The sequence below is a fragment of the Agelaius tricolor genome, unplaced genomic scaffold (assembly GCF_023055355.1).
Source record: "Agelaius tricolor isolate 1412-34295 unplaced genomic scaffold, bAgeTri1.0.p SCAF_78, whole genome shotgun sequence".
NCBI classification, from domain to species: domain Eukaryota; kingdom Metazoa; phylum Chordata; class Aves; order Passeriformes; family Icteridae; genus Agelaius; species Agelaius tricolor.
This window is the reverse complement of record NW_027269338.1, coordinates 297,484-322,756: the sequence shown is the minus strand read 5'-3', so window position 1 is coordinate 322,756 and position 25,273 is coordinate 297,484. Positions and strand designations below refer to the sequence as shown.

At 50.1% G+C, this 25,273-nt stretch overlaps 3 protein-coding genes and 1 long non-coding RNA gene across 5 annotated transcripts; 1 reads left to right on the top strand and 3 right to left on the bottom strand.

Moving 5' to 3' along the window:
• Positions 1-3,488: 3,488 nt before the first annotated feature.
• On the bottom strand, positions 3,489-5,111 carry LOC139585401 (erythroblast NAD(P)(+)--arginine ADP-ribosyltransferase-like). The gene is made up of 2 exons (XM_071418160.1): positions 4,216-5,111; positions 3,489-3,574 (listed from the first exon to the last, which is right to left on the bottom strand). The coding sequence occupies exons 1-2, from the start codon at positions 5,048-5,050 to the stop codon at positions 3,489-3,491; spliced, it is 921 nt and encodes a 306-aa protein (XP_071274261.1). The 5' UTR covers positions 5,051-5,111.
• Positions 5,112-13,723: 8,612 nt separating this feature from the next.
• Positions 13,724-15,779, bottom strand: LOC139585397 (uncharacterized). Its single transcript, XR_011677067.1, has 2 exons — positions 15,708-15,779; positions 13,724-15,677 (listed from the first exon to the last, which is right to left on the bottom strand). It is a non-coding gene; the product is annotated as an uncharacterized lncRNA (long non-coding RNA).
• Positions 15,284-16,876, top strand: LOC139585396 (poly(U)-binding-splicing factor PUF60-like). The gene is made up of 2 exons (XM_071418156.1): positions 15,284-15,653; positions 15,744-16,876. Exon 1 carries the CDS (start codon positions 15,319-15,321, stop codon positions 15,607-15,609), a length of 291 nt encoding a protein of 96 aa, XP_071274257.1. The 5' UTR covers positions 15,284-15,318; the 3' UTR covers positions 15,610-15,653; positions 15,744-16,876.
• Positions 16,877-20,097: 3,221 nt separating this feature from the next.
• On the bottom strand, positions 20,098-25,210 carry CCDC166 (coiled-coil domain containing 166). Of its 2 annotated transcripts, none has more exons than XM_071418155.1 (3): positions 24,553-25,210; positions 24,049-24,312; positions 20,098-23,001 (listed from the first exon to the last, which is right to left on the bottom strand). In XM_071418155.1, the coding sequence occupies exon 3, from the start codon at positions 22,978-22,980 to the stop codon at positions 22,138-22,140; it is 843 nt and encodes a 280-aa protein (XP_071274256.1). In that variant the 5' UTR covers positions 22,981-23,001; positions 24,049-24,312; positions 24,553-25,210; the 3' UTR covers positions 20,098-22,137. The 2 variants fall into 2 exon arrangements, with proteins under 2 accessions (XP_071274256.1, XP_071274255.1); XM_071418154.1 differs by having other exon boundaries at positions 24,049-24,286.
• Positions 25,211-25,273: the final 63 nt, after the last annotated feature.

The window sequence follows — 25,273 nt, the reverse complement described above, 5'->3', positions numbered from 1 at the left end:
CACTCCCTGACACCCTGTGTGTCCCTCTCAGCCCACCCCCAGACCCCAATCCCATTCCCAGTCTGGAGTCCCCTTTGGGGTTGTTGGAAATGAAACACCCCAGGACCCCAACCCAAATGCAGGGATGACCCCCTGCCCCCTGCAGTGTCCTCCAGCCCTCCCATGGCCCAGTCACACTCCCAGTTCCCCCCTGCTGCACCCCAGAGCCCTGTGGACCTCAGTCCCATGTCCCCCAGTGTCCCCCAGCTTCCCCCAGGATTCCAAACCCACATCACTTTCACCCCCAGGGTCCCCCCAGTATCCCCCAGGGCCCCAGTCCCAATGCCAAGGTCCCCTCTCCCCCATCCATGTGTCCCCTGGAGTCCCCCCAGCCCCTGATACCAAAATCAGCTGGAGTGAACTCCCTGATGGATGTGCAGGTATCAGAAAGCCGGAATTCTTTATCAGCTCAGACTCACAGAGGATCTCTCCTGGTCCTGCAGCTCAGGGGGACTTAGCCACTTCTATCCACTGTAATTATAAATATTTATTAAAATGGGCTTCTTAGCTAATACAAAACCAGCACATTTCCTGTAAATAAGTGCCATGGCTCCGCCTCTCTCTTCTTTTATTTTTCTGGAGAATTCCTAGGAAGTCAGCTGGAGGTCATTTTCACTAATTGCCCCCATATTCCAGATGACATTGCCCGAACTTCTGCTTTTGGCAGGCGCTGCTCCTTCTGTGTTACAAAACTTGTCAAAAACCCCTCCAGAGTTCCCCTTCATCTCTTTCTCCACTGCTTTGAGCCATGCTTATTGTGCTCTGTAAATACTTTTACATCCTTTTATCATTTTTGCCTCTGCCCAGCAACTTCACCATGTGGGGAAAAGCCACACTGTGAAAAGCCAAATGTTGAAAAAATAGTTTTGAAATGTGATTCCAATAAAGGCACAGAGTTTCCACAGCCATATCCCTGTGGAGATTCTCTCTCAAGGTTTCGGAGGGTGCAGCCTCCTTTTATCCCAAACTCAGGGCTGCAAGTTGCCTTCTCCCTTTCCCCATTGGATGAGGTACTGGGAAGGTGCAGCAGTTTCCCAAAGCACCTACCCCACATCCCCCTTGAAGCTGTCATTTTCTCCCAAAGTTCAGAAGTTCAGGCTGTCTGGGTTATGGAATTGACTTTTTGGGGACCCATTTCTCTTATTACCCAAAAGTTCAGGACTTCCAACTTTCTGGTTAAACTGCCAGGGTTCTGTGACAAACTTCATGTCTTCACATGCACAGATGTTAAGAACCATTTTGAAGACACTGACAACAATTTCTCCTGAAGACCCCCAAACCTCTGAGTCATTTTTCAAAGACATCAGCACCCATCTTTCCTATAAAATCCTTTCCTGTGGCGGTGGTGATGCCCTGGCACAGGTGACCCAGAGAAGCTGTGGCTGCCCCATCCCTGGCCGTGTCCAAGGCCAGGTTGGGCAGGGCCTGGAGCAGCCTGGCCCAGGGGAAGGTGTCCCTGCCCATGGCAGGGCTGGCACCGGACGGGCTTTAAGGTCGCTCCAGCCCAAACCATTGCAGAGCCCCCGGGGCCGGGATGGGGCGGGGCGGGCGCTCGGCAGCGCCAGCAGCTCGTGCTGCCACCTGCTGTTGGCACCCGGAACTGCAGCTGGGGGCGGCGCATGCGCAGTGCTGCCCTCCAGTGGACAATTCCTGAACCGCAACTGCCAGAATCCCCAAATCCCAGAATGGGTCAGGCTGGAAGGACCCAGAGTGGGCACCCGGCCCAACCTCCCAGCTCAGGCAGCGTCATCCCTGAGACCTGGATTGGAAACCAGAGCAGCCCAGAACTGGACACAGCACTGGGCAGAGCTGGACACAGCAATCCTGATGTGGCTCCCTGGGCAGGGCAGAGAGGCACGATCAATCCCTGACCTCCTGGCCCCACTCTTCTCAACATCCCCTGGATCCCTCCTGGCCTCAGGCCACACAGCCAGCTCCACTGGTCACCCATCAGCAACCCCATGTCCTTCTCCAGAGCTCCTTCAGCACGTCCCCCCCAGCCTGCTCTGGCACTGTGGACTCTCCCTCCCCAGGAAGGACCTGCCCTTGCCCTCTTTAACCTCCCTATTTCCAGCCTTTAATGTCCCCCTGAAGTGCAGGATGTGTCAGGATGCTCTGCCTGGAATGTGGCCAAGGGATAATGCCACATTTGTGGCCATTGGGGCTGCATTGAGAGGTGTCTGCTGCTGATTTGTTGCAGTGTGATTTCCTGTTTCACCTATCCCAACCTCTCAGGTGTGCCAACCTTCCCCCTCCCCCTTTTGCCCTCCTGTTAAGAGCTTGTCAATCAATCTTAACATTCCAGCAGGGTCATGGTGTGGTTGGCAGAAGTTCAAAAGGTGCCCCTCAGGTCTGGGCTCATTGGCCTGTCCAAGTGTCTTTATCCTTTGAGCCTTCCCCTCCTCCCACCTGGTTGGCCCTCACCTGTCCTTTCCCCTCCCCCTGTCCCCGGGGCTAAAAAGGACACGAGACCATGCAGCCTGGGGTTCTATTGGGAGCTGTTACAAGATTCAGAGGTCTACCACCCTGAAATAAAACTCTGGATTAAGACTCTACGATAGAACCCGCTCTTTTCTCTTCACCGTCGCCTGAACCTTTTCCACCAGAGCTAAACTGAGTTCCTACTTTGCCTGGATTTGTTCTGAGTGCCTAGCTGCAGCATCCAGCCGGCCAAATGTATCTCTGAGGTGAAACACCACAGCTGCTGCCTTTGCCCAGCAGCGGGGGCCAGATGAAGCCAGGCACGACACACCCGGAAACATCGGGATTAATATTCTATACTGATTTTAGTGCTGAATCGGGCCAAAGCCAGCCTGAATCACCAACCCCAAACTGACAAGTGAGGGTGGATCACCAGTGATGGGCCTGGCCGTCCATTGCTGACCCCGGGAATGTCCAGTCCCCACTCAGACAGAGATTCCTCTCCCCTCTTCCTTCTTAGAATGAAATGTGTGTGAGGTTCCTCTTTCAGGAAGGGGATGCTTCCCAAAGATCCTCCTTGAGGTTGAGAGAAAGAGACGTTCCCATGAGTGTTGGTGTGGGGAGTGACATGGAGCCCTGCTTAAGAACGGTCACATTTTGCTGGCTTTGTCAGAATTATTTAATAGAATTGCTTTGCACAATGGCCTTGGTGTGCACAGTGGCCACAGTGGCTGTGGTAGCCTTGTGGCTCAGGGAGTCTTGGTGATCAAGGTGGTCACAGTGGCCTTGGTGGTTATAGTGACCATGGTGGCCAGAGTGGCTGTGGTGGCCGCTGTGACCACAGTGACAGTGGTGGTCTCAGTGTCATCATGGTGGCAACAGGTGGCAATGTGGTCATTGTGGCAGTGCTGGCATTGGTAGCCTTGATGGCCTCATTTCTCTGGGCGTCCAGGCGGTTTTGGTGATCGTGGTGGCCATGCTTGATACAGTGACCACAGTAACCTTGGTGACCTTGGTGGCCTCATGGCTCAGATGATTCTAGTGGCCACTGCAAGGGCTGCAGTGGTCAAGAGGAGTCCTCCAAGGTGAAAAGAAGCCCTGGGGACGCTCCCACCTAGGGGTGAAAAGGGGCAAAATGGGAGTTGACGGGGGGAGTGAGGAGGTAATTTATGGCCATAATGAGGGGTTGGGTATGACAGGAGAGATGGGGCCATGAGGTGACAGGTGACAGGGTGTCGAGGGGGGGGCATGTGGGGGGTACAGGGGCCAGGGACGCCAGGGGAGTCATGGTGGGCTTAGAGGTGACAGGGGTCAGGGGTATTCAGGGGTGCCATGGATGGTTACAGGGGGTTACAGGGTTTCAGGGAATGGCATGGGGGATCCTGGCCCACCTGTGTTCTGTACACAGGGCCCATCCCCACAGCACTGCCTTTAGTAGGGAGGGACAGGGTTGGTACCCTCAGGGTCCCTGTCTCTGTCCCTGTCTCTGTCTCTGTCCCTGTCCCTTGTCCCCTGGCACAGGTGTTCCTGTCCGTGTTCCCTCCCAGAAGTGGGGATCCCCATCCCTGTGCCCTGTCATGGATGTTCCTGTCCCTGTGCCCACAATGGGTGTCCCAAGACTTGGTCTTCCCCAGGGTACCCTTGTCACCACACACACTGTGGGTCTCCCTGTCCCCCATCCCCAGTGAGTGTCATTGTCCCCTGTGCCTTATCATGGCTGTCCCCATCCCCCCTGGCTGTCCTCTGTGTTGTTACCTTGAAGCCACTCGCAGTTGTATTTGCTGTAGGTCCCAGTGGACTGGAGCTGGATCTGTGTCTTGTCCCCTTCCTGGGTGTATTGGGTGACCTTGAAGGTCTCAAAGGGTGGGATCAGCACGATTTTATGTTCCGGATGTTTGCTAAAAAGCGTGACATCCACACCATGGCATGTGTGCACCTCGAGCATTGTCTCACCGGGGCACTCGCCAGTTTGTTTGCTCAGGAATATTGGCATGAATTGACTGAACCGGACGGTGTCACCACGCTGTGCCTCAATCCGGGTGCCACACACCATGAGGAACGCGTCCCGACACTGCCCGTTCTGAGCGTCCCTCAGCGTGGCCAGGGCATCGGTCAGCAGGAAATGCAGCGTTTTGAAGTGGAAGTTGTCTCGGTATTCCTGTCGGGAGCGTCCAGCCACATGCAGGGCATCATTGAACGTGCGGCTGAAGTGTCCCATTGTGAAGGCCATGATGGCGGTGGCCTGGTCTGGGGACAGAGGGGACTCAGGGGGGCCCCGACTCTGCCACTCAGCTGCAGCCTTTACCCAAACCTCAGCAAACTCCTTGTTCTGCTCAAACTCGGAGCTGTTGAGGGCCGGCAATGCCGCCTTCATGGCAGGGCCGCAGCCCTGGTACTGGTCATCAAAGGAGTCTGGGGCCATGTCCCGGGGGATCACATCGACAGCCGTGGTGGCCATGGCCATTGCCAGCAGTGCCAGGGTCTGAGCCAGGGGGGCCATGGCAGGGAGAGGCCACAGGGACCGGTGTGGACTCTGGAGGACACAGAGGGGACACAGGGGAGACACAGGGGAGACACGGGGAGGGTTCATCAGTGAGGGACTGGGGAGGGGAGTGGGGTCAGCCCAGGGGGAAGGGAGGCACTCCTGGCCAGCAGAGCCCTGGGCATGTCTGGGATCCCTGATCCCAAATCCTGGGGTTACTTATCCCTCCCCAATATCCCCCAGACCCCCAGGGACCCCAATCCCACACTATCATGGCCCCTCAGAAGCCCAATCCTACTCCCATGACTACAAGTCCAATCAGCCCCTCCAGGACCCCAACCCAAATCCTGGGGTCACTCCCCGAGGCCCCCATTGTCCCCCTTGGCCTGTCTCCAGACTCCACTCCCACTGACAGTCCCCAATTTCTTCAGTGTCACCCCAGAACCTCAGCACAAATCCTGGCATCACCCCATGCCCCCACAGTGTCTCCCAGGCCCCCCATGACCCCAGTCCCACTCCCACCATCTCCCCTCATTTTTCCCCCGAGGAGCCATGACCCCAGTCCCAGTCCTGTGAGTCCCCCAGTGTCCCCACAGGACCGCAATCCCAATCCCAATCCCAATACCACGGTCATATCTCCCCCCCCTTTCCCCCCTGCGCACCCCAGAGGTCCCCTGGAGTCCCCCCAGCCCCTGATACTGAAATCATCTGGAGTGAACTCCCTGGTGGAACTGGAGGTAGCAGAAAGCCAGAATTCCTTATCAGCTCAGACTCACTGCAGATGTCTCTTGGTCCTGCAGCTCAGGGGGACTTTGCCACATGTAATTTATTCAGCAAATTTATAAATATTCATTGAAATGGGCCTCCTAGCCAATACAGAAACATCACTTCTTGTGTAAATAATTTGCATGGCTCCGCCTCTCTCGGGAAATCCTCTTTATTGTCCTACACAATAAGCAAGAAGCCATTTTCAATGAATGCCCCAATACCACACATAACCTCACCTCGAACTTTCAGTTTCAGGAGGTACTGCTCCTTCTCTGTTACAGAACCTGTCAAAAACCGCACTAGGGCTCCTTTTCATCTCCTTCTCCTCTGCTCAAGAAATTGTCCTAAGCAGGTAAAAGATCTGAAAATCTCTAAAGAGATGGGCACAGAGGAGGAGGAATAGGGAGGTCATAGGCTCTAATTTTTGGGGGGGGACAAATACCATGTAGAGCCTGGGATAACTTTAAAAGTGGGTTTCCAAGAAGAAGAAGAATTGGAAATATTCCAAAAAGTTATAGTGTAAACAAAAGCACTGTAAAAGTAACAGGAACAAAAGGAAAGAGTTTCATAGTTCCTGTCATTAAAATATGTAGTAATTGAAGGAGAAACTAAAATTCGGATGGAGGATGTCTTATTAGTGCCTGGAGCAGATAACAACTCATTAAGAAAAGGCTTACAGAAAAAGAATAGAGGTTATACCACTAGAAGGGAAAATGACAACTAAAGATTTAAAATTAGGCCAAGAGAATGAAAAAAAGAAAATCAACAAGGAAGTTTGGGCTGGGAAGGAAATAGGGGAGGATTAAATATTGACTGCATAAGGGTTACAATTGAGAGAGAAGATCGTCCCATATGTGTAAGTCAGTACCTCATATCTTTAGAAGGATGGGAAAATTTGAAGCTGGTAATAAAAAAAACTTATAAGAGATGAGATATTAGAACTTTATATGTCTTCTCATAATACCCCTATTCTCCCAGTAAAGAAGTCCAATAAACTAATTTTTTTTTTGGAGAAACCGAAGTTAAAATTAGAGAAGCTACTATATAACTTTTGAATTTTCTGGGGGGAAAAGGATTAAGGGTATCAAAAGGGAAACTGTAATTTGTAGAACCAGAGGTAAAATATCTTAGACACTTAATAAATACAGGTAGCTGGAAACTCAACCATGAGAGAATTGCAGGAATTTTATACTTTCTCCCTCCCTCTTCAAAGAGGGAGATCAGAAAACTACTTAAATTATTGAAATATTACAGATTATGGATTGAGGGGTACACACAGGCAGTAAAATTTGTGTATGAAAAATTGACAGAGGGAAATGATATAAAATGGACCAAGGAAGATATTGTTAAATTAAAAGAGGTGAAGTTAAAACTAGCCTAAGTACCAGCTTTAAGCTTACCCTTGTTAGAAAAATCCTTTATCATTTATACATAAATAGAGAAAATTGATTAGCTCATAAAATTTTGATTCAGGAGTGAGGAAGAGTGAAAAAAAACCAAACTAGTAGCTTATATATCAAAGAGGTTAGGCCCAGTAAGCCACAGCTAGCCAGTATGTATTTAAGCTATAACAGCTACTGCAATCCTAGTAAAAGAAAGTGGTAAGCTTACTTTTGTAAGTAAACTAGTTGTGTGTACATGTCTGAGGTGTGTTGAATCAAAGAAAAGAGAAAAAGATAAGGAAAGAAAACGAAAGTAAGAAGAGAAGAAAGAGAGAAGTTGAAGCAGGGGGGTGGTATGTTGAAATGTGAAGACATCTTGGTGCTAGAAGAGAGCAGAAGTGTGAATATGTTTTGGGGGTTTTTGTTTGCACGAAAGGCAGGAAAGTGTCCTAACACACGGTTGTTAAAAGCTGAACTGGGGTCCAGAAAGGGTTTAGCAGAACGGGCCCTCCTTGAAGGGAAAAGAGGATAAGTTGACTAGAGAAAGGAAAAGAATGTCAGGAGCACCTGGGGACGCCAAGTTTGGGGTTGTCAAGGTTGGGAAGTGTCTGCCCGCTCCCTACGAGCGGCGGGGTCTCGGAGGCTGCGGCAGGCACCGATCCATGGAGGTGACCCGGTGGTGGTGCTGGCAGCAGGGGACACACGGGTTTGCCGGGCAGGAGCGGGCTGGCTCCGTGGCGGAACTGCCAGGGGGCTCCCAGACTGCCGGGGTCCTGAGTCCAGGATGGCAGCGTCGGCCCCGGTAAGTGGGACTAGAGAGAGAAGGAAAGAGAAAGAGAGAGAAGAAGAGAGAGAGAAGGAAAGAGAAAGAGAGAGAAGAGAGAGAGAGAGAGAGAAGAGAGAGAGAAGGAAAGAGAAAGAGAGAGAAGAGAGAGAGAGAAGAGAGAGAGATGGAAAGAGAGAGAGAGAAGAAGAGAGAGAAGGAAAGAGAAAGAGAGAGAAGAGAGAGAGAGAGGGCAAAAGGGACCCAAGGCTGCCCCCAGGGTCCCCATGGCCCTGGCTGCTCTCCCCTGCTCCGGCCCTGCAGCGAAGTCGCAGCACCAGGGGAAGAACAGCATTGACAGCAAGGCTGTGAAAAGAGGGGAGGGGGGCTAGCACTAAAAGATAAAATCAAAGCAGAGATTGCTGACTCTCCAAACCTCCCAAAGTGGTTTATTTTTTAAAGTAAGGGGGTTTTTTTCCGTTTTGTTTGCTGTTAAAAAGAGGAGGCATTTGTTCTGAAAAGTGGGTCTGTAAGACTAAAACAGTTAAATAGTGCCCAAAAAGTAAAAAGACATAGTTGTGATTCATCACATGTTAAAATTAGCCTGGCCTTTCTTATTTAACTAACTGTAACTCACAGAAAGAAGAATTTGCCTCTGCAGCTATTAGCACAGCTGGGTACAAAAAGAAGAGGCTGCTGTGGAGAAAGCTTTTAGCTAAACCCAGAAAGTTTGGAAGAAAAGCAAATGCTAGAAGTTAATGCAGTATTGTCTTTCTTTTATTACTATGCAATTAAGAAGTCCCTTCCAGGTACTACTGAAGCAACAATCAGAATCATGGAAAGAGGGTGAATTCATGCCAGCAGAATCAAAGGACTTGTGAAGAAACCTGAGGAATAGACTATCGCATTTAAACCGGGTGATACCGAACTGACTTTCCAATGGGGGCTGAGTGGTAATGGTTTAGGAAAACCCAAATGATCCAAGAAATGTACAAAGAATAACACTGAATTAAGAAATAAGACAACTCTTATATCACTGGTTTCAAGCACGGCCTGAATAAAACATCTCCTTGGGGGAGGAATACTCCAGATAGAAGGATCAAGACTGTTTTTGTGTTCCGACCTTAGCCTGAGAATTGTACAGGAGAGAAGGGGAATTACCATTTCCATCAGTACCATGCTGTAAACTTTGATGCTAGCTGAGTTATAAGTAAATGCTTGAATTGTGAGAATAATTAGCATTGTACTTCACAAAATTTATGCTCTTGTTGCAAGAAGTGTTAAAGTAATAATTTTGTTTTGTAGATGGGAATTATTAGCGCCTGTTGAATGAGAGATACCTGAGGAACGGTGGGAAACCACAGTTAAATGGTGTCAAAAATGATTTGCCTGGAAATTAGCTAAGAGTAAGTGACAAGGAAATAGAGGGCAAGACCAGATTGGCCTCTGTATTTTGGCACCGAGAAGATCAAATACACCTGCTGTGGGTTGCAACCTCACAGGCCTGGGAGATGGGAGTATAAGCCATACTGGACCTCTGTTATTCCTGTTTCTGGCACTCATTTGTTCTCTTTTCCCTTTCGGGATACCAGCAAGATCGTGTCACAACTGCTACAGAAAGCATCACGTGGAAAGAAACCAAAGTTCCTCTTTAATTACACACACCTATGTCAACAGCCACGGTTATAACCCATCCAAATTAAGAACCTGTATACAAAACAGAGAAAATTATTGGATTGCAAGAAACTTAGGAAAAAGTGGTAATAGATTTGGAATTGAATGTCCAAAAGGAGAGAAATGGATTTGTTTTACATTTAATCTTAAATACAGTTCAGGATTCGGTAAAAAAACAAATAGTAAACAAAAAGGTAAAACCAGCACAGCAATTTAACTCTGTATTGACCCCAAATTATCTATTGAGTCGTATTACAAGACTCCAAGCAGTTATAGAATTGATAGCAAGTAAAGCCACCCAGGCATTAGAGTTATTATCAAGTCAGCAAAGCCAAACAAAACCTGTAGTGTATCAGAATAGGTTGGCTTTGGACTATTTATTGGCTAAAGAAGGGAGTGTTTGTGGAAAGTTTAATATATCAGATTGTTGAAAGTTGATGACCACAGAAAAGTCATTCTAGAAAAAGCAAAAGAAATCAAAGGAAAAAAAATACATATAATAACCCAGGTACCAGTACAAAAATTAGAAAACAATGTTAAAACCTAGTTGGTGGGGTAATGTATTAGAAGAAATTAAGATTTTTCATTTTATGTGTTACAACTGTTTTGATATTTCTTCCTTGTGTAGTCCCCTGTTTTATTTTGCCAGCATAGTCCAGAAGATGCAAGTAGACAAGGAATATTGCTCAAGCCAAATGATTTACAAAGAAAAAGAGTGAGGATTGTGAAAAATGCGTATTTTATGATTGGCTTTTCGCAAATATTAAAATGAATATTATATGTGTTGTGTTAGAAAGTAATGCTGTATTAATTCTCTTAAGTACTGTGTTAAATATAGTTCTAGGTTATAACAAAATGTTAAAATAGAAACTGTGCTGTGTAAGATACTTTTTTTTCTAAAGAAAAGACTCGCACTGAGATAGCAACCACAGGACACCTGAATCTTTCAGAGAAAAAGAATTTATTGCTCCATTATCAGGAGAAACGAACTTCTTCCCTCCTTGCTTGGGCAGGATGCTGTGTCAGGATTCAGAGGAAGAAGCTGACACTGCCCAGACAGAATCCTATGTTTGAATGGAATTTATGCATCATGGATGAGGTGCATGAATATGCAACAGGCTGTTGCTTTTAAGGGTTAATCCTCTGTTAACGTGGGCCCTTTTTCGGGCTTATTTTGCCCAGAAAGAGGTACCCGGACATCCATAACTCTTTGTCTCTATTGTCTCATATTATCCTAATCCAAATTTTCCAAATTATTATTACTCTAATTATATTACTCATTTTATAGCCATTTTATTACTTTTAAAGTTTTAAAAACGAGTGATTGGCGTTTTTCACATACTACGAGCTGGGGGAGGACACCATCCGCCAGGCCTTCGCCCCCTTCGGGCCCATCAAGAGCATCGACATGTCCTGGGACTCGGTCACCATGAAGCACAAGGTGGGACGGGGCTGCCGGGAGGTTCCCTGCCTGCCTGAGGCACGGGGTGCAGCTGGAGGAGCTTTAAGGTCCCGTCCTGGCCAAACCCTTGTGGGATTGCCTGGGTCTGGCAAAGAGGAGGGGAACTGTCCTGGGAAGGGGTGGAATTCCTTGGGGGCAGCGAGAGCTGGTGGTGCTGATGCCCCAGTGCTGAGGCCTTTTGGGGTCTTCTGCAAGGACATTTCTTTCAGCCGTGTGTCCTAAACACAAAATAAGCGGCTTTGCAGAATTCTGGAAGGAATCCTTCCCTGTGAGGGTGGGGAGGCCCTGGCAGAGGCTGCCCAGAGAATTTGTGGATCCACCCCATCCCTGGAAGTGTCCAAGGTCAGGCTGGATGGGATTTGGAGCAACCTGGTCTAGTGGAAGGTGTGGAACTGCATGGGCTCTAAGGTCCCTACAGCCCAAACCATTCCATGATTCCATGATTCCCAGCCCTCAGGGAACATCCTCCTCTCTTCAAGGCTTTCCAGATGCAGCCAGGAGAGGAAAGGGCCCCTATCCCTGTGAAGAACAGGCTCCTTTTAGCACTGGGGGTGAATGTTTGCAGCTCCCTGATCTGCTTAGGGCAGGATTCTGTGGTGGGAGCCGGGGGTGTGTGGGGTGAAGTGCATGGAATCAGAATGCACAGCATCTCTGAGCTCAGGAGCACCCACAGCACCTCTGAGCTCACCCACAGCACCTCTGAGCTGTCCCACAGCATATCTGATCTTTCCCACAGCACCTTTGAGCTTACAGGCACCCACAGCACCTCTGAGCTCACCCACAGCACGTCTGAGCTCACCCACAGCACATCTGATCTCTCCCACAGCACCTCTGAGCTCAGCAACACCCACAGCACCTCTGAGCTCTCTTACAGCACCTCTGAGCTCTCCCACAGCACCTCTGAGCTCACCCACAGCACCTCTGAGCTCACCCACAGCACGTCTGAGCTCACCCACAGCACATCTGATCTCTCCCACAGCACCTCTGAGCTCTCTCCCACAGCACCTCTGAGCTGTCCCACAGCACCTCTGAGCTAAGAGGCACCCACAGCAACTCTGAGCTGTCCCACAGCATTTTTGAGCTCTCTCACAGCACCTCTGAGCTCTCTTACAGCACCTCTGAGCTTGGGGCACTCAGGGGCACCTGCAGATTCCTCTGAGCTCAGGGGACTCAGGGAACACCTGGGGGGACTCAGGGAACACCTGGCCTCGCTCTTCAGGATTGATTTACCTGGGCCTGGAGTACCAGGACAAGGGAATGGTTTCCCATTGCCAAGGGGGCAGGGTTAGGTGGGATTTTGGGAAGGAATCCTTCCCAGTATTCCATATAATCATATCCTATAATATCCCAATAATGAGGGTTTTTAGGGCACCCTGAAGCTGTGGCTGCCCCATCCCAAGACTGGGCAGGGCTTGGAGCCCCCTGGGATGGTGGGAGGTGTCCCTGCCCATGGCAGGGGTGGGACAGGATGGGCTCTTGGTCCCTCCATGCCAAACCATCCTGGCATTCCCTGATCTTCCCGAGTCCCTTGGAGGGCTCAGAGCAGGCCCTGGTGAGGAGTCTCTGACTGAGCTCTGGTGTCACTGGATCCAACCCTGGTGGCCTTTGGGCTGGAAGGGTGGGGCTGGCACAGGCCAGGCCAGTCTGTCCCAAGAACCAAGTTCACCTCTGCCCCACTACATCCCATAGAGGGTGAGTCCTGTGCAGAATCCCAGAGGAGCCCCCGGTCTGGGTGACAGGGTGGGCCTTGGTTGGACTCATGGTCTTGGAGGTCTTTTCCCACCTGAATTGATTCTGTGAACCCCTGAGGTGCTGATCAAACAGAAGTTCATGGGAATTGCAGTGAGGAGGAGGACAAGAATGAGGGGTAGAAAAAGAACATTAAACAGAACAATGGGTTCATGGATTTTTGTGGGGGCTGTTGTAGGGGACTTGGTGATCTTGCCTGGGCATGTCCAGTTTGTTCCTTTGCTGGAGTCTCCTGGCAGATTTCCTGAGCTTTGACAGGGAACCTAAGGCATTTCTTCCCCATTTGCTGATAGGGACAATGCTGACAGCATTCCCAAGGAATGAGGGTTCCCTCCTCTTCCCAAGGGTGCCTGAAGTGAAACACACCTTGGGGCTCCTGTCCCAGCAGCCACAACCACCTCAGTCCGTGGGACAGCCTGGCTTGGGAAAAGCTGAGCAGAGCTAAATAGTCTCATTTAAGGTTTAAAAAATTTAAAACCCCCAAAAACCAAAACTTGCAAGTCTTTTTTAATATAATGCTCCATCCCAAGCTGTTTGGGATTCTGAGCCTACAAGTGCCCTTGGCTTGGGCTGTGAGGAGCAGCCACAGGAAATGTGTTCACGTGGAGCCTGGAATGGGATGGGGCAGAGCCTGGAATGGCCCAGGTGTGCCAGGGCCAGGGGCACAGAGCAGCCTGCCCAGAGGGGGTGGGATTCCTGTCCTTGAAGGCACCAGAGGCCACCTGGACGTGGCCCTGGAGCTCAGGCCAGGTGATCTGAGAGCCCGAGGGGCTCAGTCATGGAAGGGCTGGGTGCAGGTGTGTCACCCATGTCACCCACCTGTGTGTCCTGCTGGGGGCACCTGGGGAATCCTTTACTGGGAGGGGAGGAAAGGAACACAAAGAGAATTGTGACAGAATTGTTGAGGAAAAGCCAACAATACCCGTGTGGTGTTTTCGGGGTCCCCTGTCAAAGGCGAGGAAAATGGTGAATCTGACTCCATGTTCTTAGAAGGATAATTTATTATTTTATGATATTATGTTATTAAAGAATACTAAACTAAACTATACTAAAGAATACAGAAAAGATACAGACAAAAAACTGGAAAGACACCAATGAAATCTCGTGACTCTCCCCAGAGTCTTGACACAGTTTGACCATGATTGGTCATTAAGTAAAAAAAATTCACATGAAACCAGTGAAGCAATCACCTACACATTCCAAAGCAGCAAAACACAGGAGAAGCAAATCAGATAAATTATTGTTTACAGTTTTCTCTGAGGCTGCTCAGCTTCCCAGGAGAGAAATCCTGGCCAAGGGATTTTTCCAGAAAATGTGCCAGTGACATACCTGGATGGCAGCAGCACAGGGAAGATGAGAGTGGTGCCCAAGGCTCGTTGTGCTTCCAGGAGTGTCCCAGGAAATGGCCCACAGCATTCCCAGCCAGGGGAATTCTGATCCAGGGGCCAGCAGCACACAGGCCTGGAAACTTGCTGCCACATTTCTCTTCACAGAGAAAAGCAAGGCACAAATCTTCCCAAGAATATTTCTGAGTTTCACATTCTCTGAACGTCAGAGAAAGGAAAAACAATTCTTATCATTTGTTGTGCCAAAGTGGAATGCAGTGTGGGGATTGTTTACCCAGAGTGATGGTGTTTTGTTTCCTTGGCCTGTCAGCCCCAGGTGTGTGTGTGTGTGTCCTGGACTGTCTGGACAGTCACAAGGGAGGGTCAGGAGATGAGTGCAGAGAGAGCAGTTGTGTGCAGAGTGAGTGCTTGGCAGATTCACTTTACATGGAATGTAACATAGTATAATAAAGTAATTAATTATTATTAAAGTAATTATTAATTTTTATTATTTCGATTAAATAAAATAAAATTAAAAATTAATTAAAATAATTGATTAGAAGTTTAAAATTAATTTTATTAATTTTAATTAATCATGATTAAAGTTATTAATTATTATTAATTATTATTAATTAGCCTTCTAATGGATCAAGTCCTCCTCATCATTCCTCCTTTGTTGAGTTGCCAGGCAGCAATAGGAACTCTGTGATTATCCCTGAGAGGCTGAGCCAGCAGCCCCCTGGAGGGTGCCTGTGTGCCAGTGTTCACAGGGGTCCCAGGATGAGGGAAGAGATGAGAATCTTGACTCCATGTTTTCAGAAGGCTGATTTATTATTTTATGATATATATTACATTAAAACTATACTAAATGAACAGAAGAAAGGATTTCATCAGAAGGCTTGAAAGGAATAGGAAAGGAATGATAATAAAATCTTGTGACTGGCCAGAGACTCTGAGACAGCTGGACTGTGATTGGCCATTAATTAAAAACAACCACACGAGACCAATCAGAGCTGCACCTGAGACCAATCCCAGATGCACCTGTTGCATTCCACAGCAGCAGATAATTATTGTTTACATTTCATTTCTGAGGCCTCTCAGCTTCTCATTCTAGCAAAAGGATTTTTCACAAAATATCATGGCTGCAGTGCCTGCAGTGGGGTTTGGGGTTTGGGGTTTTGGTGCTGGGCTGTGCCCCGTGCGCGTCTCCAGCCCTCACCCCCTCCTCTCCTCCCTCCCTGCAGTCCACGGTGATGGTGCTGCGGAACATGGTGGATCCCAAGGACATCGACGACGACCTGGAGGGAGAGGTGACGGAGGAGTGCGGCAAGTTCGGGGCTGTGAACAGGGTCATCATCTACCAGGAGAAGCAGGGCGAGGAGGAGGACGCCGAGATCATCGTCAAGATCTTTGTGGAGTTCTCCATGGCCTCAGAGACTCACAAGGCCATCCAGGCGCTCAACGGGCGCTGGTTCGCGGGCAGGAAGGTGGTGGCCGAGGTCTACGACCAGGAGAGGTTCGACAACAGCGACCTCTCGGCATGAACTGCACCCCGGGGCTGGGGATGGGCCTGGGGCTGGGCCTGGACCTGACCTTGGGGCTGGGACTGGACCTGGACCTGACCTTGGGGCTGGGACTGGACCTGATCCTGGGGATGGGCCTGGGGATAGGCCTGGACCTGATCCTGGGGCTGGGACTGGGCCTGGGGATCGGCCTGGACCTGATCCTGGGGCTGGGACTGGACCTGATCCTGGGGCTGGGGCTGGGCCTGGGTCCAATCCTGGGGCTGGTGCTGGGCCTGGATCTGATCCTGGGGCTGGGATGGGCTTGGGTCTGGGGATGGGCCCAGCTCTGATCCTGGGGCTGGGAATAGGCCCAGCTCTGATCCTGGGTCTGGGAATAGGCCCGGCTCTGATCCTGGGTCTGGGAATAGGCCCAGCTCTGATCCTGGGTCTGGGAATAGCCCCAGCTCTGATCCCAGAGCCTTGATCTGGGGAATGGGCCCAACTCTGTTCCCAGGGCTTGGCTGAGCTTGGCCTCTGGGAATTGGTTTATCTGTGATCCCAGAGCCTGGTTGAGCTCAGATCCAGGGAATTGGCCAAGCTTGGATCCAGGGAATCAGCCCAGCTCTGATCCCAGGAATTGGCCAAGCTTGGATCCAGGGAATTGGCCCAGCTCTGATCCCAGGAATTGGCCAAGCTTGGATCCAGGGAATTGGCCCAGCTCTGTTCCAAGGAATTGGCCAAGCTTGGATCCAGGGAATCAGCCCAGCTTTGATCCCAGGAATTGGCCAAGCTTGGATCCAGGGAATTGGCCCAGCTCTGATCCCAGGAATTGGCCAAGCTTGGATCCAGGGAATTGGCCCAGCTCTGTTCCAAGGAATTGGCCAAGCTTGGATCCAGGGAATCGGCCCATCTCTGTTCCAAGGAATTGGCCAAGCTTGGATCCAGGGAATCGGCCCATCTCTGTTCCAGGGAATTGGCCAAGCTTGGATCCAGGGAATTGGCCCAGCTCTGATCCCAGGAATTGGCCAAGCTTGGATCCAGGGAATCAGCCCAGCTCTGTCCAAGGAATTGGCCAAGCTTGGATCCAGGGAATCAGCCCAGCTCTGTTCCAAGGAATTGGCCAAGCTTGGATCCAGGGAATCAGCCCAGCTCTGATCCAAGGAATTGGCCGAGCTCCTGGGGTTCTGCCCTGCCCTCTCTGCCTCCCGGGGTTTTTGTAGCTGTGTGTAAAGGACATTCCAGGACATTCCAGGGCGGGCACAGGGATCTGGTGTCTGGGGAGTTGAGATAAAAACGGCAGAGAAAACCGGTGTCACTTGTGTGTGTGTGTGTGTGACAGGGCTGGCACCACCTTGGCCTGCCTGGCACGGGGCTGGCACTGCTCTGGCACAGGGCTGGCACTACACTGGCACCTCCTCAGCCCATTTTGGCACCTCCTCAGCCCGGGCTGGCACTGCACTGGCACCTCCTCAGCCTAGACTGGCACCCTGGGGAGCAGGGCTGGCACCCGGGGGAGCAGGGCTGCCCTCAGGAGGTGCTGTGGGTGCCCCTGCCCAGCCCCAGCTCCCTCAGGCACACCGGGGTCAGTTCCCTGGGGGGCAGGAGGGGCCCTTTCCCTCCGGGATGGGCTCCAGGGGGTTGGGATGGAGCCAAGGGGGACCCTGGGGAGGGGGAGTCACCCCTGGGGGCTCCTGTGCTGGCACTGGGGGAACTGGGGGTGCTGGGAGGGAGCCCCGATCCAGAGAACTGAGCTGAGCCTGTGCTCAGGAATCCCACAGGACTGGGACCCAGCTGGAGGAAATGATCCTGGTACTCCAGAAATGCAGATCTAAGGAGGATGATCTCCAGGGAATTCGGGAATTCCGAGCCCGGCCTCCCTCCGGGGGTTGCTGCCAGGCCTGGGGATGTCCTGGAGCTGAGCTGGGACACTCACCCGGGGCTGGAACGGCTCAGCCTGGAGCGCAGGCAGCAGCTGTGTCCTCAGCTGGCATGGTGGGACGCTGGGACGCCGTGTCTAAAACAGCTGGGATTTTGGGATATTGGGATTTGGGGATGCTGTGCCTAGAGCAGCTGGGATTTTGGGATATTGGGATTTGGGGATGTGGTACAGCAGCTGGGATTTTGGGATATTGGGATTTGGGGATGCTGTGCCTACAGTACCTGGGATTTTGGGATATTGGGATTTTGGGGATGCTGTGCTACAGCAGCTGGGATTTTGGGATGTAGGGATTTGGGGATGCTGTGCCTACAGCACCTGGGGTTTGGCGATGTTGTGCCTGCAGCAGCTGGGATTAGGGGGTGCAGGGGTTTTGGGATGCAGGGTTTGGGGAGGCTGTGCCTACAGCAGCTGGGGTTTTGGGATGCTGGGATTTTGGATGCTGTGTCTACAACAGATGGGATTTTGGGATGCTGTGCCTACACCAGCCAGGATTTTGAGATGCAGGGATTTGGGATGCTAGGATATAGGGATGCAAAGATTTTGGTATGCTGTGACTACAGCAGCTTTGGTTCTGTCTTTGGCTGCCCCAGGCTTTCAGGGGTAGCTGCACAAATCACTGAGCAGCTCTGTTTGGGGCCATGTCAAAGGAGGCTCTGGTGTTTAGGGAAAACATCCCAAAAATGCAGGGGGTAAGCACGGGAGAACCGGCGCGCCCGGCGGGCAGCGCTGCTCACACCAGCACGGGACAGCCTGTCCTGCTCGCCCGTCAGGGCCAGGCCACTGACCCCAAACCACCTGTCCGGGACCTGGAGGACCCAAGCAAGGAAGCAACCAAACCCTTCTGGCAGTGGGAGCACTGAGGGTTTGGAGCTCTTGTCACAAGGACCCATCAAATACATTTATGGACCAGATCCATACCGATGTTCTCCTTCTGTCCCAGGGAAGCTGTGGCTGCCCCATCCCTGGCCGTGTCCAAGGCCAGGATGGGCGGTGCCTGGAGCAGCCTGGCCCAGGGGAAGATGTCCCTGCCCATGGCAGGGCTGGCACCGGACGGGCTTTAAGGTCGCTCCAGCCCAAACCATTGCAGAGCCCCCGGGGCCGGGATGGGGCGGGGCGGGCGCTGGGCAGCGCCAGCAGCTCGTGCTGCCGCCTGCTGTTGGCACCCGGAACTGCAGCTGGGAGCGGCGCATGCGCAGTGCCGCTGATTTCCCGCGCTCGTTCCTGCCCTCCAGTGGACAATTCCTGAACTGCAACTCCAGGAGATGAGCGGGTAAAGAGGGAAAATCCCCGATTTGAAAGGAAAAAGAGTTTCCCGAGCGAACCATCAGGGGTTTTTCATCAATAAATTGGTGGTGCTGCCTCTCTCCCCGAGCCTGGGGCTGCTCTATAATCTCAGAAATGCCATCAGACTCCAACGAGCAGCACCTGTTCTGAGCTCCTCCAAGCTTATCAGGAATACTGTCTGCTCCTAGGAATTCCTGCTGGATGGATAATGAGCTCGTCCTTTAACAAACAGCTTTGGAAACTCACTTTTCTTGCCTGAAGAACAACCCAAGTGGAACATTTTCACTGTGGAGCTTTCAGAGAGAGCTCCAGGCCCAAATTGCAGCCAGGATGGCAAAGGACCATGGCCAAAGTCCACCCTCTTTCCTGTGACCTGCAAACGCCTCCTGGAGCCTTTTTACAGGGATGGACATATTTATGTATCTTTATCGTTATATAACTACATATTAATTATGCCACTTATATTTTTCTATTATATACATTGATTTCATCCAAGTATGGATTTTTAAAATTTCTATCCACCCCCCCGACATCATTTCTCATTATTCTTGTTACAATTAAACAATAATTACATCCAATTGCCAAACAATCATCACATCTAACAATCATATCATTTATCATAGTCATTAAATGATTATACAGGTGCAGCCTAGCATTTTCCCAGGCCTATCCTTCCTTTCTAACTCCCCTGAATATTCCATGATTTTAGAAACATTTTATCCCTATACTATCACTGCCAGCTCCTCAGCTCTCTGTTTGGGGTGTGACTGCGTGCAGCAAACACACCGGGGGTGCTCCCCTGGGATCTGTCACTGTGAAAAATGCGTATTTTATGGTTGGCTTTTCGCAAATATTAAAATGAATATTATATGTGTTGTGTTAGAAAGTAATGCTGTATTAATTCTCTTAAGTACTGTGTTAAATATAGTTTTAAGTTATAACAAAATGTTAAAATAGAAACTATGTTATGTAAGATACTTTTTTTAAAGAAAGGACTCGCAGCGAGATAGCAGCCACAGGACACCAAAATCTTTCAGAGAAAAAGAATTTATTGCTCCCTTATCAGGAGAAATGAACTTCTTCCCACCTCACTCAGCCCTGAAGAGCAGTCAGGATTCAGAGGAAGCAGCTGACACTGCCCAGACAGAATCCTGTGTTTGAATGGAATTTATGCATCATGGATGAGGTGTATGAATATGCAACAGGCTGTTGCTTTTAAGGGTTAATCCTCTGTTAACGTGGGCCCTTTTTCGGGCTTATTTTGCCCAGAAAGAGGTACCCGGACATCCATAACTCTTTGTCTCTATTGTCTCATATTATCCTAATCCAAATTGCCCAAATTATTATTGCTCTAATTATTTTGCTATTTTTATAACCATTTTGTTATTATCACACTTTTCAGATTTTAAAAACAAGTGATTGTCGTTTTTCACATTCACCGTTTAGATCTGGGGTGAGTCAGGCTGGGGTGATCTCAGCTTTAGATCAACCAGTGTTAGATTTTTGTCTCTGTGCTTTAATCACTGAGTGAGCAGCAGAGTGAGCTTTGCCCACAGTCCTTGTTGTGCTTTTGCTTTTATTTTAAACCTCCTTATGCTGATGCCTTTGCTGGTGGTTCTTTAAGTGACCTCAAGCCTCTCACGTGCCACAAAATGTTAAATGGCAATATAAAACCACTAAGCTGTTTGTGGCAGTGCCAGCAGTTCACATCTGGGAATACATCACCACATGCTGGAAAATTGAATTGGTTTTGTAAATTGTCTTTTTTTGTTATTGGGGGGTTAAAAATTTCAGCCATAAGGGAATTCCTGAGTTATTGCAGAGCCAAAATGACATTTCCATGAGCTGTGGATGCAGCTGATCCTGGCCCTCAGCAGGGCAGGGAGCTCTGTGTGGGAGCAAGCAATAGTGAGAGGGAAATGTTTAGAATTTGCCTTATTTACTGCAGATTTTAAAATCCATGCAGATTTTTTGTCAAGCGTGAGAAGGATTCCTTAGCTGTGCTGCTGAGCTTTAGTTCTTCTGGGAATTTAAGTCTGAAAACTTAAAATCTTTAAACCTTGAACTCTAAGTTTTCCACCACATGATATTGCATGCTTCTATTCAAATTACACAACTTCTATTCAAATTACACAAATTACAGCTGGGGTGACCCCAGGAGTTGTGGAATCACCTTGTCTGTATCTTTTAAATGTTTTTAATTACTGGGATTTAAATATTTTAAGTTACTGGAAGCTTTGTCAGCTGGCAGGGCCTGGTTTTCCCTGAAAAACTCTTGGCAGAGGTGTTATTTCAGAGAAGGAATTTTGAGCCAAACACAGTTCTGGGGTTTTCCATCACAGCACATGAAATATTCCAGCCTGATGATTCCAGCTTGTGCCCCTGGCAGGATGGAATGAGGATGTGGGGATGCTGTGTCTGCAGCAGCTGCGGTTTGGGATGCAGGGATTTTGGGATGTTGGGATGCTGGGATGCAGGGATTTTGGGATGCTGGGATTTGGGATGCTGTGCCTACAGCAGCTGGATTTTGGGATTTGGGGATTTTGGGATTTTGGGATTCAGGGATTTGGAGTGCAGGGATTTGGGGTTGCAGAGATTTGGGAATGCTGGGATGTTGAGATGCGGGGATTTTGGAATGCTGGGATTTGGGGATGCTGGGATTTGGGGATGCTGGGATTTGGGGATGCCATGCTCCAGAGTCTTTCACCTGCAGCCAAACCCAGGGGTGGCTGAAATCACCTCAATTTACAGCCGTTGGTGTTGTTTTAGGGTTTTGGGTTTTTTTTGTATGAGCTGATTCCCAGGCTTTTCCCCAGCAGTTGTGTGGGGAGTGAGCAGGGAAGCCTCTGTTGATCCAACAATTCCCACCTGGAGCTCAGCCAGAGCCTGGAGCAGAGCTCCAGCTCCATCCCACCTGTTCCCAATGGCATCAGAGCTCCCGGGGAGGGTCCCTGGGACCTCCCTCCTGCAGAGCCCAAGAGCTGCTGCTGCTGCAGGCACAGGTCGCTCCCACAGGAGCCATTTGCACTGAGATCCATAATTTCATGGAATTCTGGAAAATCTCACCCCACTGCCATGGGCAGGGACACCTCCCACCAGCCCAGGCTGCTCCAAACCCCGTCCAAGCCTGGCCTTGAGCCCTTCCAGGGCCGGGGCAGCCACCTCCTCCCTGGGACAGAAGGAGAACATCGGTATGGATCTGGTCCATAAATGTATTTGATGGATCCTTGTGACAAGAGCTCCAAGCCCTCAGTGCTCCCACTGCCAGAAGGGTTTGGTTGCTTCCCTGCCTGGCTCCTGCATGTCAGGGCCAGGTGGTTTGGGTGGTTTGGGGTGGTGTGGGGTCAGTGGCTGGCCCTGATGGGCGAGCGGGTCAGGCTGTCCCTGCGGCGCCGCGCTGGTGTGAGCTGGAGGCAGCGGTTCTCCCGGAGCAGCTGCTCCTGCTGGTCCTGCAGCTTGATCCTGGTGTCCCTGAGGAGCTGGCAGTGCTGCAGGAGGCCCATCAGCTCGTGGCGCAGGAGCCTGTTCTCGGCCTTCACCTGCTCCACGTGCTGGATCAGAGCCCTCATGGCCACCTCCTGCGCGCCCCAGGTGAGCTGCTGCATCCTGCGGTGGAACTGCTGCTCGCACTCGGCCTTGTCCTGCAGGAACTTGCTCCTGACGGCGTGGGTCTCCTCGGCGCAGCGGATCCTGGTCACCCGCAGCTCCTTCTCCAGCGCCTTCACCCTCTGCTCCGCCTGCACCTTCTGCTCCTTGTAGGGCTCCAGCTGCCGCAGCTCCGTGTCCAGGCGCGAGGCCTCGGCCTCCGTGTCCTCCAGGGCGCTCCGCACCTCCCGCTCCTTGCCGGCGTAGCACGGCACCAGCTCCTCCTTCTGCGCCTGGATTTGGACCAGGTCCTGGCGGTTCTGGTCGCTCAGGGTGATGATCATGCCCGGGGGGTCCTGGCTGAGCTTCGCTCCGCAGCACAGGTAGGAGTGGCTCTGCTCCTCAGTGTGCCGGGCTTCCTTCTCCAGGTGTTTGGTGCCCTGCAGGAGCTGCTCCGCCCTGCCCAGGTAGGTGTCCAGGTGTTGGGAGAGGATCCTGCATTCCTCCTGCAGGTACAGCTTCCTCTCCCGGACGGGGTCCTCCGTGTCGCTGCTTTCTTGGGGTGGCTCTTCATCCTTGCTTTTCTTTGTTTTGGATGCCATATTCCATCAGACGGTGAAAAACTGAAACAGAGGGGAAAAAATGGCACCTCAGGGTTTTTGCCCCAGTCCTGCCCTTGAGTTTCCAACTGGCTCCTCCAGCAGCTCAAATGTTTGACCCAAAACTGTTTGGTGCCATTCCTGGATTTGCATTTCCCATCCTGATTTTCTCCCGTTGCCTCAGGAGAAAAACAAAAATGCACATTCTTAAAGATTTCTCTTTTTTTGCCATGTAGTGTTGGGATATTCCTGCAGTTTGGAGGAAGTGCAATTCTGCCCCATTCCCATCAAACTGTGAAAAACTGAAACAGAGGGAAAAAACCAGGACCTCAGAGATTTTGCCCCAGTCCTGCCCTTGAGTTTCCAACTGGTTCCTCCAGCAGCTCAAATGTTTGACCCAAAACTCTTTGGTGCCATTCCTGGATTTGCATTTCCCATCCTGATTTGACTCAAGAGAGAAACAAAAATGCACATTTTTAAAGATTTCCCCTTTTTTGCTGTATAGAGTTGGGATATTCCTGCAGTTTGGAGGGAAAAGTGCAATTCTGCCCTGTTCCTCCCTCACTAATTCCAGTGTTTGAAGAGGCAGCTGCATCCCAAACCAGTACCTCCTGTCCAAAACCAATATCTCACATCCCAATTTCAGGAGACTCTCTTTTAAAAAAATATTTGTCAGCATTCATTTACTGAGATTCAGGTTTTTTAAGCACTTTTTAAGCATTAATTTCAGGATTGGCTGAATTTCTGAACTATTTATTCCAGTGTAGAATGCTGGAATTTTCAGGATTTAGAGCTGGAGTCTGACAAGTCTGATGGTTTCAGTGAATATTTGTAATTACAGATTCTCATTTCTTAATACAACCCATGTAAATTCTTAAGGAAAAAAACCACAAAATTCCAGAAGATGGGTGAAAAACAGAATGAATCCAGTAAAATCCCAGCCCAGGCTGCAGGGATTTGGGGAATTTCGGGGGGTTGGTGCAGGGGATGTGTGAGGGTCAGAGAATTCTCCGGTCCCCGTGGGAAAAGGACGAAGTTGGGGTATAAAATGTGGTGTTTTAGGGCACTGACCTTCCCTGCAGCCAGGTTTTCCCGGGTCCCACGGCTCTTGGCTGGCTCTGTGTGTTTGAGCCGTGTCCATGGAGATGAGCTGAGGTCACAGGGGGGCCCTGCAGGGGGATCCCACCCAGCCAGGTTCCACTGTGGGGTCTGGGAGATGCAGCAGGACAGAGCGGGAAAGGGGCACTGACTTCCTCCTCGCCTGCCCGGGTGTGCCAGGGCTCCTTCCTCTTCCTCACATTCTCCTCTTCTGTGAAAAACACCAGTCACTTGTTTCTAAAATTTGAAGAGTTTAATAGTAATAAAATGGTTATAAAAATAGCAATACAATTAAGAGTAATATTAATCTGGACAATTCCTAATCCAATAATTTGTATTAGGACAATACAAGACAATAAAAATAAAGAGTTACGGACAGTCCGGGTACCTCTTTCTGGGCAAAATAAGCCCGAAAAAGGACCCACGTTAACAGAGGATTAACCCTTAAAAGCAACAGCCTGTTGCATATTCATACACCTCATCCATGATGCATAAATTCCATTCAAACACAGGATTCTGGCTGGGCAGTGTCAGCTTCTTCCTCTGAATCCTGATGGTGTCTTCGGGGCTGACCGAGGCGGGAAGTTAATTTCTTCTGATAAGGGAGCAATAAATTCCTTTTTTCTGAAAGATTTAACTGTCCTGTGCCTGCTATCTTGCTGCAAGTTCTCTCTTTGAAAAAGTATCTTACATAGCATAGTTTCTATTTTAACATTTTGTTATAACCTAAAACTATATTTAACACACTACTTAAGAAAATTAACACGGCACAACTTTCTAACATAACACATATAATATTCATTTTAATATTTGCAAAAAGCCAATCATAAAATACAAATTTTTCACAGCCAGAGCTGGTGTGCCCAGAGCCGGGACCCTCCCAGCACCAGCGCCGCCGGTGCCGCGGGGCGGAGCCGACTCCGTTTCCCAGGGCTCTAGTTCCCGTCTCCCGGGACTACATTTCCCAGGATTCCATTTCCCAGGACTCCATTTCTCAGGACTCTGTTTCCCATTTCCCAGGACTCTCCGTTTCCCGTTTCCCAGGACTCCATTTCCCAGCATTCCGTTTCGCAGGACTCCATTTCCCAGTATTCCGTTTCCCGGGACTCCATTTCCCATTTCTCAGGCTTTATTTCCCAGCATTCCCTTTCCCAGCACTCCATTTCCCCTTTCCCGGACTCCATTTCCCGTTTCCCGG